General features: G+C 46.5%; 1 protein-coding gene across 1 annotated transcript in view; it reads left to right on the top strand.

The window, feature by feature from the left end:
• Nucleotides 1-15,849, top strand: part of LOC138664642 (NXPE family member 2-like) — a 263,498-nt gene that overhangs the window by 149,310 nt on the left and 98,339 nt on the right. The window contains exons 2-3 of the mRNA XM_069751526.1: nucleotides 7,487-7,589; nucleotides 7,675-8,390. Coding sequence (XP_069607627.1) covers nucleotides 7,500-7,589; nucleotides 7,675-8,390 — 806 coding nt within the window. The 5' untranslated portion in view covers nucleotides 7,487-7,499. The remainder of the gene's footprint in view (nucleotides 1-7,486; nucleotides 7,590-7,674; nucleotides 8,391-15,849) is intronic.

Raw genomic sequence — 15,849 nt, forward strand, 5'->3', positions numbered from 1 at the left:
GTTACTCCGAGGCAGCGGATTTTGGGGACAGGGGAAAGTGTGATTTCATTTATTTTGATAGATAGATCAGGTAGGGAAGATATGCGTGATGGAGGAAAGATAATGAGTTCAGATTTTTCCACATTTAGCTTGAGGAAGCCAGGGGAGAAGAAGGAGGATATGACCGATATACACTCTGGAGAGCAGAGAGGTGACATCTGGGCCAGAGAGGTAGATCTGAGTGTCATCGGCATATAGATGGTACTGGAAGCCATAGGACCTTATGAGTTGTCCCAGGCCGAGTGTATAGATTGAGAAGAGTAAGGGTCCTAGGACAGAGCCTTGGGGGACTCCAACAGAGAGGGGGCGAGATGAAGAGGTAGTATGGGAGTAGGAAACGCTAAATTTGCGGTTGGCAAGGTATGAGGAGATTCAAGATAGGGCAATGTCTTTGACACCAAAAGAAGAGAGGATCTGTAGTAGGAGGCAGTGGTCAACTGTGTCGAAGGCCGAGGACAGGTCTAGTAGGAGGAGTATAGAGAATTGTCTGTTAGCTTTGGCAGTAAGTCGTTAGTAATTTTGGTCAGGGCAGTCTCTAGTGGAATGGTGGGGATGGAAGCCAGATTGTAGGTTGTCGAAGAGAGAGTTAGATGCACAGTGAGAGGAAAGTTCAGCATGGACATGCTGCTCAAGGAGTTTGGAAGCAAATGGGAGCAAAGATATGGGGCGATAGATGGACATAGCACTTGGGTCAAGGGATGGCTTTTTGAGGATAGGTGTGATTGTGGCATGTTTGAAGGCAGAAAGGAAGGTACCAGAAGTTAGTGAAAGGTTGAAGAGATAGGTTAGGGATGGGATTAGGGTGGTGGTGAGGTTGGGGAGGAGGTGGGATGGGATGGGGTTAAGTGCACAAGTGGTGAGGTATGATTTGGAGAGAAGATGAGCAAGCTCCCCTTCAGAGATTTTGGAGAGTGAAGTTATGGGGTTTAGGCATTGGTCTGGCATACAAAGGGGTTGTGGTGGTTGGACAACAAAGACTTGCCTTGTTTGGTCTATCTTATTTTTGAAGTGTGAGGCAAAGTCCTCGGCAACGATTAGGGAAGTCGTATGGGGCAGTAGTGGGCAGAGGAGAGAGTTAAAAGTGTTGAACAACTGTTTGGGGTTGTGGGATAAGGAAGATATGAGGGTTGTGAAGTAGGTTTGTTTAGGTCTGCAGCTTGCCCGAAGACGGGGAGGAAGACACCCTCCTGGACATGCTGGCCCAAGCCAAGGCCGGTGGGTCCATCGAGGATGTGGAGGTAAGCGCCTAACTAACTGAACCCCAGCGGTCACAGTTTTCTCCAACCGACCTGGAAGGACTGAGTTAGCAGTCCACGAGGTGGACACCGGGAATCATGCCCCACTACGGCGAACACCATATCGAATCTCCGACCAGGTGCAGCAGGTTATGCACCAGGAGATCGATGAGATGTTACAGCTGGAGGTGATTTGACGGTCAAAGAGTGCGTGGGCCTCACCTGTAGTTTCTGTGCCAAAGAAGGACCGGACCACCCGGTTCTGCGTGGACTACAGGGGGCTCAACGCCATCACAGCCTCTGATGCGCACCCAATGCCGCGCATTGAAGAGCTGCTTGAGAGGTTAGGTGGCGCAAAATACCTGACAATAATGGATCTGAGTCGAGGATACTGGCAGATTCCCCTGAGCCCTGAGGCGCAGGAGAAGTTTGCCTTTATCACACCCTTTGGACTCTATGAGTCCACGGTCATGCCCTTCGGCATGAAGAATACCCCTGCCACTTTCCAGCGGATGGTCAACCTCCTGCTTCAGGGACTGGAGGAATACACAGTGGTGTACTTGGATGACATTGCCATCTTCAGTTCCTCCTGGGATGAACACCTGCAGCATCTCGAGGAGGTGCTCAGGCGAATTTACCGAGCTGGACTGACTATCAAGCTGGGAAAGTGCCAGATGGGCATGAGTGAGGTCCACTACCTGGGGCACCGGGTAGGTGCAGGCACTCTAAAGCCAGAACCTGAGAAAGTGGGAGCGATCGTGAACTGGCCCACTCCCAGGTCCAAGAAACAGGTGATGTCCTTCCTGGGCACTGCAGGGTACTATAGGCGCTTCGTACAGCACTATAGTAGCCTGGCAAAACCCTTGACGGACCTCACCAGGAAGAAGCTACCCCATATCATCAACTGGACTGACAGCTGTGAGGGGGCCTTCCACGCATTGTAAAAAGCACTGTGCAACGCCCCTGTGTTGAAAGCAGTCGACAGCAGTCAACCGTTCTTGGTACAGACTGATGCCAGCGAGTTTGGCCTTGGTGCTGTGCTCAGCCAGGTTGACTCGGAGGACCAAGAGCACCCCGTGTTGTACCTGAGCTGGAAACTTTTGCCGAGGGAAGTGGCCTACTCCACCATCGAGAAGGAGTGCCTGGCCATAGTCTGGGCCCTGCAGCGCTTGCAGCCCTACTTGTATGGTCGCACCTTCACTGTGGTGACAGACCACAACCCTCTGTGCTGGATAAACGCCATGTGTGGAATCAACGTCAGGTTGCTATGCTGGAGCATTGCCCTTCAACAGTTTGACTTCACCATTGAACACAAAATGGGCAGGGAGCATGGCAATGCAGATGGACTGTCCCGCCAGGGTGAACCTACTGAGCTGCGCATGGAGGCACACCGAGGGGTTCTGCCTCCCTAGTGCACACCAAAAGGGGAAGGTGTCATGATATTGTATGAAATGTGACATGCTTTTGTAGCTTGCCTGTTAGACCCATGCTGCGGGCTCAAACCCCCCTTCTCTCTCTGGCTCTCTTTGTTTCAATGTGTGAGTGGAGCTTGTCTTCTCAATGCTCTGCCCTCCCCCCAAGCCAGAAAGGACTAGTGCGCTGGTAGTTGCACAATTCTCTCTCCAGCTAGAACCGGTCTGATAGCTTTCTCAAAGCTATGCGGCTCTTTGTTGTGTTATAGCAAGATATTGGGCCAACGATTTAGGCTAGGAAAATAAAAAGTACATATTGTTAACGTCCATCGGCGGATCTATCCGCCTCGGTAAACGCGGGCTTCTAGTTCCAACAGGTAAAAAGGTACAAATTTCTCTGGAACTGTGTGTCCCACTTGCCCGAATTTAGTATCTATAGAGAGCAAATCTTAATACAAGATGAATGAGGAGTGTGTTATGACTCTGCCAGATTCTCCAGCGAAAATATGACAATCATAAGAATGGTTGGAGAAAACTTACAGCTGAGAAAAGGGGAGGGCGATCTTAACTCAACCCCTTTAGTGATGTCATGAGCCTGAGGGTTTAAAAGTCTCTACCCTTATCCCAGCCAGAGTCTGAGGTTTTTTTGCCTGGGGACTGGAGCCGTACTATGCATTGGGACATTTGGGGATCTGCCTGCAGCATGGTTTTGCCTGATATGAACAGAGAACATATGAGTTGTACCTTTTCTTATTTAATCCCTGTTTATTTTATAATTTACCTTGTACATATTCAATTGTCTCTTTTGTAACATCTTTATATGCCTTTTTATAAACACTGCCTTAAAATCTTTTATGGAGTATAATATTTAATATACTAGATTCATTCTTCTGCTCTAAAACGTACCCTAAGTCTTCTGAAGGGAATTACGCTACTGTTTTGGGTGTTAGCTTCGGACCCGTTTAATCGGAGCTGGTGGCAGCATATCGTGTGCGGGGCCTTTGGGTGTCGTTGTAGTGACTGCGGCATTTTGTTCCTGCCTGAGCGGGAGTAGTTAAATCGCCTCGCTGCAGCATGCCCAATAGCCAGTACATAGCAGGCAGCCTTTCTGGCAACTAATTACCCTAGGTGCAGTACCTAGTCTGACCTGAGGGTAAGGGGGCGCTAGAGAGCTGCAAGTTTCAAGTGGAGCTGTAAGCGGGATATACATAAATCCCTGCAGTTCGCGGTATATTGAAGAGCAGTGGGATACATAAAATAAGCCTCTGCTGTAAACTAAGAGGTCAATAGCCATGTGTGTGTTTTTTTTTTCATCACATTGTAGCAGTGGAGGGATAACTAAGATAAGCCCCCCTGCACATGTGATAGCCGTCTGTTGGCCTAAAGTCACCCCGATCTGTGACGTAGGGGTGACGGTCACGGTGTGAATCGTGACATAGTGACGGTCACGGTGTGAATCGTGACATATTGACGGTCACGGTGTGAATCGTGACATATTCTAGCAGCAGTCACATCTCTACAACAACTGTTAGGCTATGTGCACACGATGCAGATTTGCCTGTGGAATTTCCTGTGCAGATTCTGAATTTCTTGGCAGAAAACGCAGGTCAGAATCTGCTCCCTTTTTTGGTCTGTGCACACGTTGCAGATTTTTGTGCGGATTTCTTCCTTTTTTCACCCTTGCAGATTTCTATTATGGAATGGGTGCAGAAACGCAGCAGAATTGCACTAAAGAAGTGACATGCTCCTTTTTTGAATCTGCTGCGTTTTCAGTGCAGATTTTTCCACACCATCAGCACAGCATTTTTGTTTTGCCATTGATTTACATTGTACTGTAAATCACTTGCAGATCTGCAGCGTTTCTGCGTGAAAGAAAAAGCTGCAGTTCTGCAGGAAATCTGGAAAGTGTGCACATAGCCTTAAGAGGAGACTTTGTGCAGCAGGCCTTCATGGTAAAATAGCTGCTAGGAAACCACTGCTAAGGACAGACAACAAGCAGAAAAGATTTGTTTGGGCTAAAGAATACATGGAATGGACAATAGACCAGTAGAAATCTGTGCTTTGGTCTGATGAGTTCAAATTTGAGATCTTTGGTTCCAACCACCGTGTCTTTGTGCGACGCAGAAAAGGTGAACGGATGGATTCTACATGCCTGGTTCCCACCGTGAAGCATGGAGGAGGAGGTGTGTGGGTGCTTTGTTGGTGACACTGTTGGGGATTTATTCAAAATTGAAGGCATACTGAACCAGCATGGCTACCACAGCATCTTGCAGTGGCATGCTATTCCATCCGGTTTGCGTTTAGTTGGACCATCATTCATTTTTCAACAGGACAATGACCCTAAACACACCTCCAGGCTGTGTAAGGGCTATTTGACCAAGCAGGAGAGTGATGGGGTCCTATGCCAAATGACCTGGCCTCCAGTCACCAGACCTGAACCCAATTGAGATGGTTTGGGGTGAGCTGGACCGCAGAGTCAAGGCAAAAGGGCCAACAAGTGCTAACCATCTTTGGGAACTCCTTCAAGATTGTTGGAAGACCATTTCCGATGACTACCTTTTGAAGCTCATCAAGTGAATGCCAAGAGTGTGAAAACAGTCATGAAAGCAAAAGGTGGCTACTTTGAAGAACCTAGAATATAAGACATATTTTCAGTTGTTTCACACTTTCTTGTTAAGTATATACTGTATCTGCGTGCTCCAAGTTTGGTCATTGTAGAACCAGCCTACAATGCCCAAACTTGGAGCACGCAGATATATGAGGGTTGTCATACTCTCCAGGAAGGCTTCCTTCCATCCCGCTATTGCCGCCAGCTGAGTCTGCAGAAGCTGGTGGGTCAGCTCCTCTGCCTCCGCTCCCAGGAGGTTCAGATCCACTGCAGGTAGCTGGTGCACATCTTGCGAGTCTTGGCAGGGGGAGTCCTCCTGCCCCACCCCACGCACCAGTGCTCTCTCACCTCCCTCTGCCATGGCGTTCCCCGTGTCAGCTCCATTCTTGCAGTTTCCCCCGCTCTCTGCTATATCCTTGCAGTTTCCCCCGCTCTCTGCTCCATGCCTGTCTTCATAAGCGGTTCTTCTTTCTTGTTGGGGGTTCCTTCTCCTCTTCCCGCCATTCTGGGCCAGGATGTGGATCCCCCTGACTGACGGGCCTACTGCTTTTGCATAGCACTCTTTACTTTGTGCAGGCACAGATTTTGCACTTTTCAGGAACACAGTCCAAAATAGGCACACAGGACCCAATGTAGTGGGTCAGTTCATCCTGTTCGTGACACCATGTTGGAGCACCTCATGGGGCCGTGAGGATACTCGGATACTCAGTACTGGGTCCGACACGGCAGTTCTTAAAGGGGAAGGTCATGGCAGCAATGACCCGGTCCGTGGCCCCTGGCGTCCAATTAAGGAGGATGAGGTGTAGTGGGAAGTAAAGTCTATAGAGAAAAGGGGAAATATTCGTGATGCCACCCGTGGTGATCAGCAATGAGGTGGTGCCCGATGCTGCAGTTCAGATCCTCTGGGGCAGATGGTGATGCAGCTGTGTTGGTGCCACTCTCAAAGGGCAGAGCTAACCCCAGGGCAGATTTAGCGTAGAGATATAAGATGGTTGTTGTGGCTATGCCAGACAGGTGCAATTGTAAAAACGCAAAGGACACAGCAAGGTGAAGTTTCCAGACTTTTACTTAGTTTTTTATGGCACCCAGCCGGGTGTGCTGTATCGCCGGGTCTGTGGCCAGCAAACTCCCAGGTAGTTTGGGATGCACCCCTCCAGGACTCCTTTCATATGCCTTCCTTTAGCCGTTTCTCTAAGCTGGCTTTCCTCTTCTCCTGCCCAGCTCCTTACCCACAGTGTCCAAAGCCAGCAGCAACAAACCTGGTCGGGCGATGTTCTCTGAGTCCCCTGGGCTCTATCCGGCTGCCTTTTTGGTGAAGTGGGTGGATGTAGCTGTGACTCTTGCAGAAGTCACAGCCTCTGGTTTCTTAGCTAGGCTTGCAGTTTCTCAATAAGTTGGGGCCGGTCCTCTGACAGCGACTTGGTGCCTCCACTTCTGCATGCAGACCCCACGGGTGGGTTCTGCAAATCCAGTACCCCTAGGAACCCTTCTGTCCTTCTGGGAGCTTCTTTCTGTCTCTATTTGCACTTCTTCTGTTCTGTCCATCAGGAGCTGCAGACCTGCATGTCTGCTCAGCTCCACTTCCTCCCTTTTTCTCTCATTTTCCTTCCTAATTAGCAAATCCCCTACTCTACCTACCCCACCTACTCCCAACACCCATTGTTATCTAGCCTGGGATGAGGCCTTCTTCCCTAAGGGTATGCCCACGTGTTCAGACTACATTGTTGTGTGCTGGATGTGAGTGTTAAAGTCCTGGCTTATGCTCCCTCCTTACCTGAGAGTGGGATACCACACCTCTGGATGAGGTGCAGTATCGCTATGGTGACTGGACCCCAAGGGAGCCACACTTTACATGCCAAATATTTCAGTTAGATGCTTGAAAATGTGACCATTTGTAGATCTTAGTGTCATCTGCTACTACCTCGGTTTGCACATCTTATGGCTTGTCCTTGGGGTTGCTATTTCAGTGTTGAGGAATATCTTAAAAAGAGCAATTCACAGCCATGAATGGCCTCATAGTGTGAAAGTGAAAAGCTGTTTCCCTCCAAAATTAAAGAATTAGCTAAGGAGTAGACAATAGACTGAAGCAACATTGAGCTGCTGTGATTTTAATCCTCCAAAATTTAAGGTTTTATGTATATCTATGATTTTGTGAGAATTGTCTTTATCCTTTTGTTTTTGTTTTATTTTAGGACAACCAATAGAATGTCAAAACCTAGCATAATACAGTTTAAGATGGTCTTGGGCCTTGCAATATTTTTTATCACCTTGCTTAGCTTCATCATTCATCTTAAGGTAGGTTCTTCATGAGATAAGTTATAATGTATTTCACAACATTTTTACTTGTGTAACCAAAGAAATATTGCCAATTTCTCATCAGCCTAATGACATTAAGATCTTATCAAACCACTATCTCTCTGCATTCAAAAAAGCTAACACATCAATCCCATCAAATGAACCAAACAGCATAGATATACAAATAAGTGAACTAATGACTCTTATAGATCGTACTGTTCCAAATGTGGATTTTTCATTTTTAAATGAAACAACCAGTGCCAAAAATAGCACCGCAACCATCGTAGAGAAGAAACCTAATTACTGTGTTGGAGACACCATAACAGTTCGGGTGGAAATGTGTAACTTGATGGGAGAAAAAAAAACCTATGGAGGAGACTTTTTAAGAGCTCGTATTTTTTCTCCAAAACTTGGTGCTGGAGCTTCTGGAGAGATTAAAGATTTTAAAAATGGAACATATAATGTATATTTTACTCTATTTTGGGAAGGTGAAGTAAAGATCTCTGTTCTCTTAATGCATCCAAGTGAAGGAGTCTTTGCTTTATGGAAGTCAAGAAATCATGGATACAAATATATCAAATATACTGGGAAATTCCTTAATAAAAGTCAAGAAGTAGTGACAGAATGTGGATTTTCTTTAGATACAAAAGGTGATAAATGTAACTATGTGGACAAAAGATGTGGAGAATCTTTCTACTGCATTAAACCTCCTGGTGTGGCGTGTGAGGCTTTCGTATCTTTGAAGAGTGGAAACAATCCTTATACTTATCTGACCAAAGTTCAGAAAAATCTCTTTGTAAGGTAAATGCCAGTTTCAATTCAATTAAGGTACATAAATGTTTTATTTATTTTGTTATCATCTGTCTGACTTGAAGTGCTTACAGTATATTACAACAAACATGCACCACCCAGCAAAATGAAATAAATGGTCAGATGCAGACTGTATTGATCGTAGTGCTATGTCATACAAACAAGCAAAAACACTTTCTGAATACATCAAAGTGCAGTGTCTTAAAAAAGTATTTATATCCAGTGAACTTTTCCATTTTTTTCATGTTACAAATCCAATCTTGCATTTATTGGACTTTTATATGTGATATGCCAACACAAAGTAACAAGTATTTATGAAGTGTACAGCAAATGACACATGGTTTGCTAATTGTTTAAAAAATATAAATTTGAAAACTGTAATGTGCATTTGTATTCAATCCTGTGTAATTTAATACACCTAAATATACCAATTATCTTCAGAAGTCAATTAAATTGTAAATTGAGTCCACTTGCGTGTAATTATTCTCAGTAAAGGCACAGTTGTTCTGTGAAGGCATCAGAGGTTTGTTTGAGAACATTAGAGATCAAACAGCATCATGAAAACCAAGGAACAAATAGAAAGGTCAGGAATAAAGTTGTGGAGAGAAGGAAACTAGCATTAGGTTACACAAACATATTCCAAGCTGTGAAGATCTCACGGAGCACTGTTGAATCAATCATCCAAAAATAGAAAGAATATGGCACAACTTCAAACCATCCACCTACACTAACATGTCAAGCAAGGAAAGCACTAATTGGAGAAGCAGCCCAGAGTGTTGTGAATTCTGTTGTCGGGCTCCCTCCTGTGGTCATGAATGGTACTTCGGCTGGTTCTGTCCATGGACTTCCTCTGGTGGGTGTTTCTGAGTTTCCTTCCACAGGTGACGAGGTTAATTCGTTAGCTGCTGCTCTATTTAACTCCACTTAGATCTTTGCTCCATGCCACCTGTCAATGTTCCATTATTGGTCTAGTTCACTCCTGGATCGTTCTTGTGACCTGTCTTCCCATCAGAAGCTAAGGTCCAGCTTGTATTTCTTTGGTTTGCTATTTTTCTGTCCAGCTTGCTATTTAATTTGTTGTCTTGCTTGCTGGAAGCTCTGGGACGCAGAGGGAGCGCCTCCGCACCGTGAGTCTGTGCGGAGGGTCTTTTTGCACCCTCTGCGTGGTCTTTTTGTAGGTTTTTGTGCTGACCGCAAAGTAACCTTTCCTATCCTCGGTCTGTTCGGTAAGTCGGGCCTCACTTTGCTAAATCTATTTCATCTCTGTGTTTGTATTTTCATCTTTACTCACAGTCATTATATGTGGGGGGCTGCCTTTTCCTTTGGGGAATTTCTCTGAGGCAAGGTAGGCTTTATTTTTCCATCTTCAGGGCTAGCTAGTTTCTTAGGCTGTGCCGAGTTGCATAGGGAGCGTTAGGCGCAATCCACGGCTATTTCTAGTGTGTTTGATAGGTTTAGGGATTGCGGTCAGCAGAGTTCCCACGTCCCAGAGCTTGTCCTTTATTATCAGTAACTATCAGGTCATTCCGTGTGCTCTTAACCACCAGGTCCATTATTGTCCTGACCACTAGGTCATAACAGTACAGGTGGCCCAAAGTACTAATGCATCTCAATAGAGGGATAAGAGAAGTTCTGAGACCCTTTTTTTTTCTTTGCAGTGTGTTTTGTCTCTCTTTTCCCCTATACCTCTGGGTGGTTCAGGACACTGGTGTAAACATGGACATTCAAGGTCTGTCCTCTTGGATGGATAATCACTACAAGGATACAAAACATTCAAGATTTTGTGGTTCAGAATCCAATGTCAGAGCCTAGGATTCCAATTCCTGATTTGTTTTTTGGTGATAGATCTAAGTTATTGAATTTCAAAAATAATTGTAAATTGTTTCTTGCCTTGAAACCTTGCTCCTCAGGTGACCCTGTTCAACAAGTAAAGATCATTATTTCTTTGTTACGTGGTGACCCTCAAGACTGGGCATTTTCCCTTGCGCCAGGAGATCCGGCATTGCGTGATGTTGATGCGTTTTTCCTGGCGCTTGGATTGCTTTATGACGAACCTAATTCAGTGGATCAGGCAGAGAAAATCTTGCTGGCTCTGTGTCAGGGTCAGGATGAAGCGGAGATATATTGTCAGAAGTTTAGAAAGTGGTCTGTGCTCACTCAGTGGAATGAATGTGCCCTGGAAGCAATCTTCAGAAAGGGTCTCTCTGAAGCCCTTAAGGATGTCATGGTGGGGTTTCCTGTTATGTTTGCTAATGACAGGTGTTATGAAGGCAATCCAGAAACACAGTGTGCTTAGCGATCAGAGCGCACACAGTGATCTGACAAATACCCAAAAATACAAGAACGAGCTCTGAGACGTGGAAACTCTGTAGACTGCACACCTGATCCTATCCTAAACACAACTAAAAGCGGCTGTGGATTGCGCCTAACAACTACCTAGGCAACTCGGCACAGCCTAAGAAACTAGCTAGCCTGAAGATAGAAAAATAGGCCTGACTTGCCCCAGAGAAATTCCCCAAAGGAAAAGGCAGCCCCCCACATATAATGACTGTGAGTAAGATGAAAAGATAAAACGTAGGGATGAAATAGATTCAGCAAAGTGGGGCCCGATATTCTAGGACAGAGCGAGGACAGTAAAGCGAACTTTGCAGTCTACAAAAAACCCTAAAGCAAAACTACGCAAAGGGGGCAAAAAAACCCACCGTGCCGAACTAACGGCACGGCGGTACACCCTTTGCGTCTCAGAGCTTCCAGCAAAACAAAAGACAAGCTGGACAGAAAAAAAGCAACAAAAAAGCAAAAGGCACTTAGCTATACAGAGCAGCAGGTCACAGGAACAATCAGGAGAAGCTCAGATCCAACACTGAAACATTGACAAGGAGCAAGGATAGCAGCATCAGGCGGAGTTAAGTAATGAAGCAGTTAACGAGCTCACCAGAACACCTGAGGGAGGAAGCTCAGAAGCTGCAGTACCAGTTGTGACCACAGGAGTGAATTCAGCCACAGAATTCACAACAGTTTCCCATGCCTGCTGGTCTGAATGAGTCTATGTCCTTGGCCATTCAGATCGATCGACGCTTGCGTGAGCGTAAAGCTGTGCATCATTTGGCGGTACGATCTGAGCATGGGCCTGAGCCTATGCAATGTGATAGGACTTTGACCAGAGCTGAACGGCAAGAACACAGATGTCGGAATGGGCTATATTTTTACTGTGGTGATTCCACTCATGCTATCTCCGATTGTCCTAAGCGCACTAAGCGGTTCGCTAGGTCTGCCTCCATTGGTACAGTACAGTCTAAATTTCTATTGTCTGTTACTCTGATTTGCTCTTTGTCATCCTATTCTGTTATGGCATTTGTGGATTCAGGCGCTGCCCTGAATTTGATGGACTTGGAGTATGCTAGGCGCTGTGGTTTTTTCTTGGAGCCCTTGCAGTATCCTATTCCATTGAGAGGAATTGATGCTACGCCTTTGGCCAAGAATAAGCCTCAGTATTGGACCCAATTGACCATGTGCATGGCTCCTGCACATCAGGAGGATATCCGCTTTCTGGTGTTGCATTATCTGCATGATGTGGTCGTTTTGGGGTTGCCATGGCTACAGGTTCATAATCCAGTATTGGACTGAAAATCTATGTCTGTGTCCAGCTGGGGTTGCCAGGGGGTACTGTTATGAACTGGTGATTCAGAACCACAATGGACCTGGTGGTTAAGAGCACACAAAGTGACCTGATAGCTACTAATAACATAGGACGAGCTCTGAGACGTGGGAACTCTGCTGACCGCAATCCCTAATCCTATCACACCACACTAGAGGTAGCCGTGGAGCGCTCCTGACCAAACCTAGGCGCCTCGGGCACAGCCTGAGAAACTAGCTAGCCCTGAAGATAGAAAAATAAGCCTACCTTGCCTCAGAGAAATTCCCCAAAGGAAAAGGCAGCCCCCACACATAACGACTGTGAGTAAAGATGAAAATACAAACACAGAGATGAAATAGATTTTAGCAAAGTGAGGCCCGACTTACTGAATAGACCGAGGATAGGAAAGATAGCTTTGCGGTCAGCACAAAAACCTACAAACAACCACGCAGAGGGCGCAAAAAGACCCTCCGCACCGACTAACGGTACGGAGGTGCTTCCTCTGTGTCCCAGAGCTTCCAGCAAGCAAGAAAAACCAATATAGCAAGCTGGACAGAAAAAATAGCAAACAAAAGTAACACCAGCAGAACTTAGCTTATGCAGTGAAGACAGGCCACAAGAACGATCCAGGAGAGAGCAAGACCAATACTGGAACATTGACTGGAGGCAAGGAACAAAGAACTAGGTGGAGTTAAATAGAGCAGCACCTAACGACTTAACCTCATCACCTGAGGAAGGAAACTCAGAAGCCGCAGCCCCACTCACATCTACCAGAGGAAGCTCATAGACAGAACCAGCCGAAGTACCACTCATGACCACAGGAGGGAGCTTGACCACAGAATTCACAACAGTACCCCCCCTTGAGGAGGGGTCACCGAACCCTCACCAGAGCCCCCAGGCCGACCAGGATGAGCCAGATGAAAGGCACGAACCAGATCGGTAGCATGGACATCAGAGGCAAAGACCCAGGAATTATCTTCCTGACCATAACTCTTCCACTTAACCAGGTACTGGAGTTTCCGTCTCGAAATACGAGAATCCAAAATCTTCTCCACTATATACTCCAACTCCCCCTCAACCAAAACCGGGGCAGGAGGATCAACGGATGGAACCACAGGTGCCACGTATCTCCGCAACAATGACCTATGGGATACATTATGGATGGAAAAGGAAGCTGGAAGAGTCAAACGAAAAGACACAGGATTAAGAACCTCAGAAATCCTATACGGACCAATGAAACGAGGCTTAAACTCAGGAGAGGAAACTTTCATAGGAATATAACGAGACGACAACCAAACCAAATCACCAACACGAAGTCGGGGACCTACACAGCGCCTGCGGTTAGCGAAACGTTGAGCCTTCTCCTGGGACAATGTCAAATTGTCCACCACATGAGTCCAAATCTGCTGCAACCTATCCACCACAGTATCCACACCAGGACAGTCGGAAGACTCAACCTGCCTTGAAGAGAAACGAGGATGGAAACCAGAATTGCAGAAAAACGGCGAAACCAAAGTAGCCGAGCTGGCCCGATTATTAAGGGGCGAACTCAGCCAAAGGCAAAAAGGACACCCAATCATCCTGATCAGCAGAAACAAAACATCTCAGATATGTTTCCAAAGTCTGATTGGTTCGTTCAGTTTGGCCATTTGTCTAAGGATGGAAAGCCGAGGAAAAAGACAAATCAATGCCCATCCTAGCACAAAAGGCTCGCCAAAACCTCGAAACAAACTGGGAACCTCTGTCAGAAACGATGTTCTCCGGAATGCCATGTAAACTAACCACATGCTGGAAAAACAATGGCACCAAATCAGAGGAGGAAGGCAATTTAGACAAGGGTACCAAATGGACCATCTTAGAGAAGCGATCACAAACCACCCAAATGACCGACATCTTTTGAGAGACGGGGAGATCCGAAATAAAATCCATAGAGATATGTGTCCAGGGCCTCTTCGGGACCGGCAAGGGCAAAAGCAACCCACTGGCACGAGAACAGCAGGGCTTAGCCCGAGCACAAATCCCACAGGACTGCACAAACGAACGCACATCCCGCGACAGAGACGGCCACCAAAAGGATCTAGCCACCAAATCTCTGGTACCAAAGATTCCAGGATGACCAGCCAACACCGAACCATGAACCTCAGAGATAACTCTACTCGTCCATTTATCAGGGACAAACAGTTTCTCCGCTGGGCAACGGTCAGGTCTATTAGCCTGAAATTTTTGCAGCACCCGCCGTAAATCAGGGGAGATGGCAGACAAAATTACCCCCTCTTTGAGAATACCCGCCGGCTCAGGCAAACCCGGAGAGTCGGGCACAAAACTCCTAGACAGGGCATCCGCCTTCACATTTTTAGAGGCCGGAAGGTACGAAACCACAAAGTCAAAACGGGAGAAAAACAGCGACCAACGAGCCTGTCTAGGATTCAACCGTTTGGCAGACTCGAGATAAGTCAAGTTCTTGTGATCAGTCAAGACCACCACGCGATGCTTAGCTCCTTCAAGCCAATGACGCCACTCCTCGAATGCCCACTTCATGGCCAGCAACTCTCGATTGCCAACATCATAATTACGCTCAGCAGGCGAAAACTTCCTGGAAAAGAAGGCGCATGGTTTAATCACCGAGCCATCAGAACTTCTTTGCGACAAAACAGCCCCTGCTCCAATCTCAGAAGCATCAACCTCGACCTGGAACGGGAGCGAAACATCTGGTTGGCACAACACGGGGCAGAAGAAAAACGACGCTTCAACTCCTGAAAAGCTTCCACAGCAGCAGAAGACCAATTGACCACATCAGCACCCTTCTTGGTTAAATCAGTCAACGGTTTAGCAATACTAGAAAAATTATTGATGAAGCGATGATAGAAATTAGCAAAGCCCAGAAACTTTTGCAGACTCTTCAGAGATGTCGGCTGAGTCCAATCATAAATGGCCTGAACTTTAACAGGGTCCATCTCGATAGTAGAAGGGGAAAAAATGAAACCCAAAAATGAAACCTTCTGAACACCAAAGAGACACTTTGACCCCTTCACAAACAAAGAATTCGCACGCAGGACCTGGAACACCATTCTAGCCTGCTTCACGTGAGACTCCCAATCATCCGAGAAGACCAAAATATCATCCAAGTATACAATCAGGAATTTATCCAGGTACTCTCGGAAGATGTCATGCATAAAGGACTGAAATACTGATGGAGCATTAGAAAGCCCGAATGGCATAACCAGGTACTCAAAATGGCCCTCGGGCGTATTAAATGCTGTTTTCCATTCATCGCCCTGTTTAATACACACAAGATTATACGCACCATGAAGATCTATCTTGGTGAACCAACTAGCCCCCTTAATCCGAGCAAACAAATCAGACAGCAGCGGCAAGGGGTACTGATATTTGACCGTGATTTTATTTAGAAGGCGGTAATCAATACAAGGTCTCAGCGAACCATCCTTCTTGGCCACAAAAAAGAACCCTGCTCCCAATGGCGATGACGACGGGCGAATATGACCCTTCTCCAAGGATTCCTTTACGTAACTCTGCATAGCGGCGTGCTCAGGCACAGACAAATTAAACAGTCGACCTTTAGGAAACTTACTACCAGGAATGAAATCGATAGCACAATCGCAATCCCTATGCGGAGGTAGGGCACTGGACTTGGGCTCATCAAATACATCCCGGTAATCCGACAAGAACTCTGGGACCTCAGAAGGGGTGGATGACGGAATAGACAGAAATGGAACATCACCATGTACCCCCTGACAACCCCAGCTGGACACAGACATAGATTTCCAATCCAATACTGGGTTATGGACTTGTAGC

This window comes from Ranitomeya imitator, chromosome 2 (genome assembly GCF_032444005.1).
Source record: "Ranitomeya imitator isolate aRanImi1 chromosome 2, aRanImi1.pri, whole genome shotgun sequence".
Lineage (NCBI taxonomy): Eukaryota > Metazoa > Chordata > Amphibia > Anura > Dendrobatidae > Ranitomeya > Ranitomeya imitator.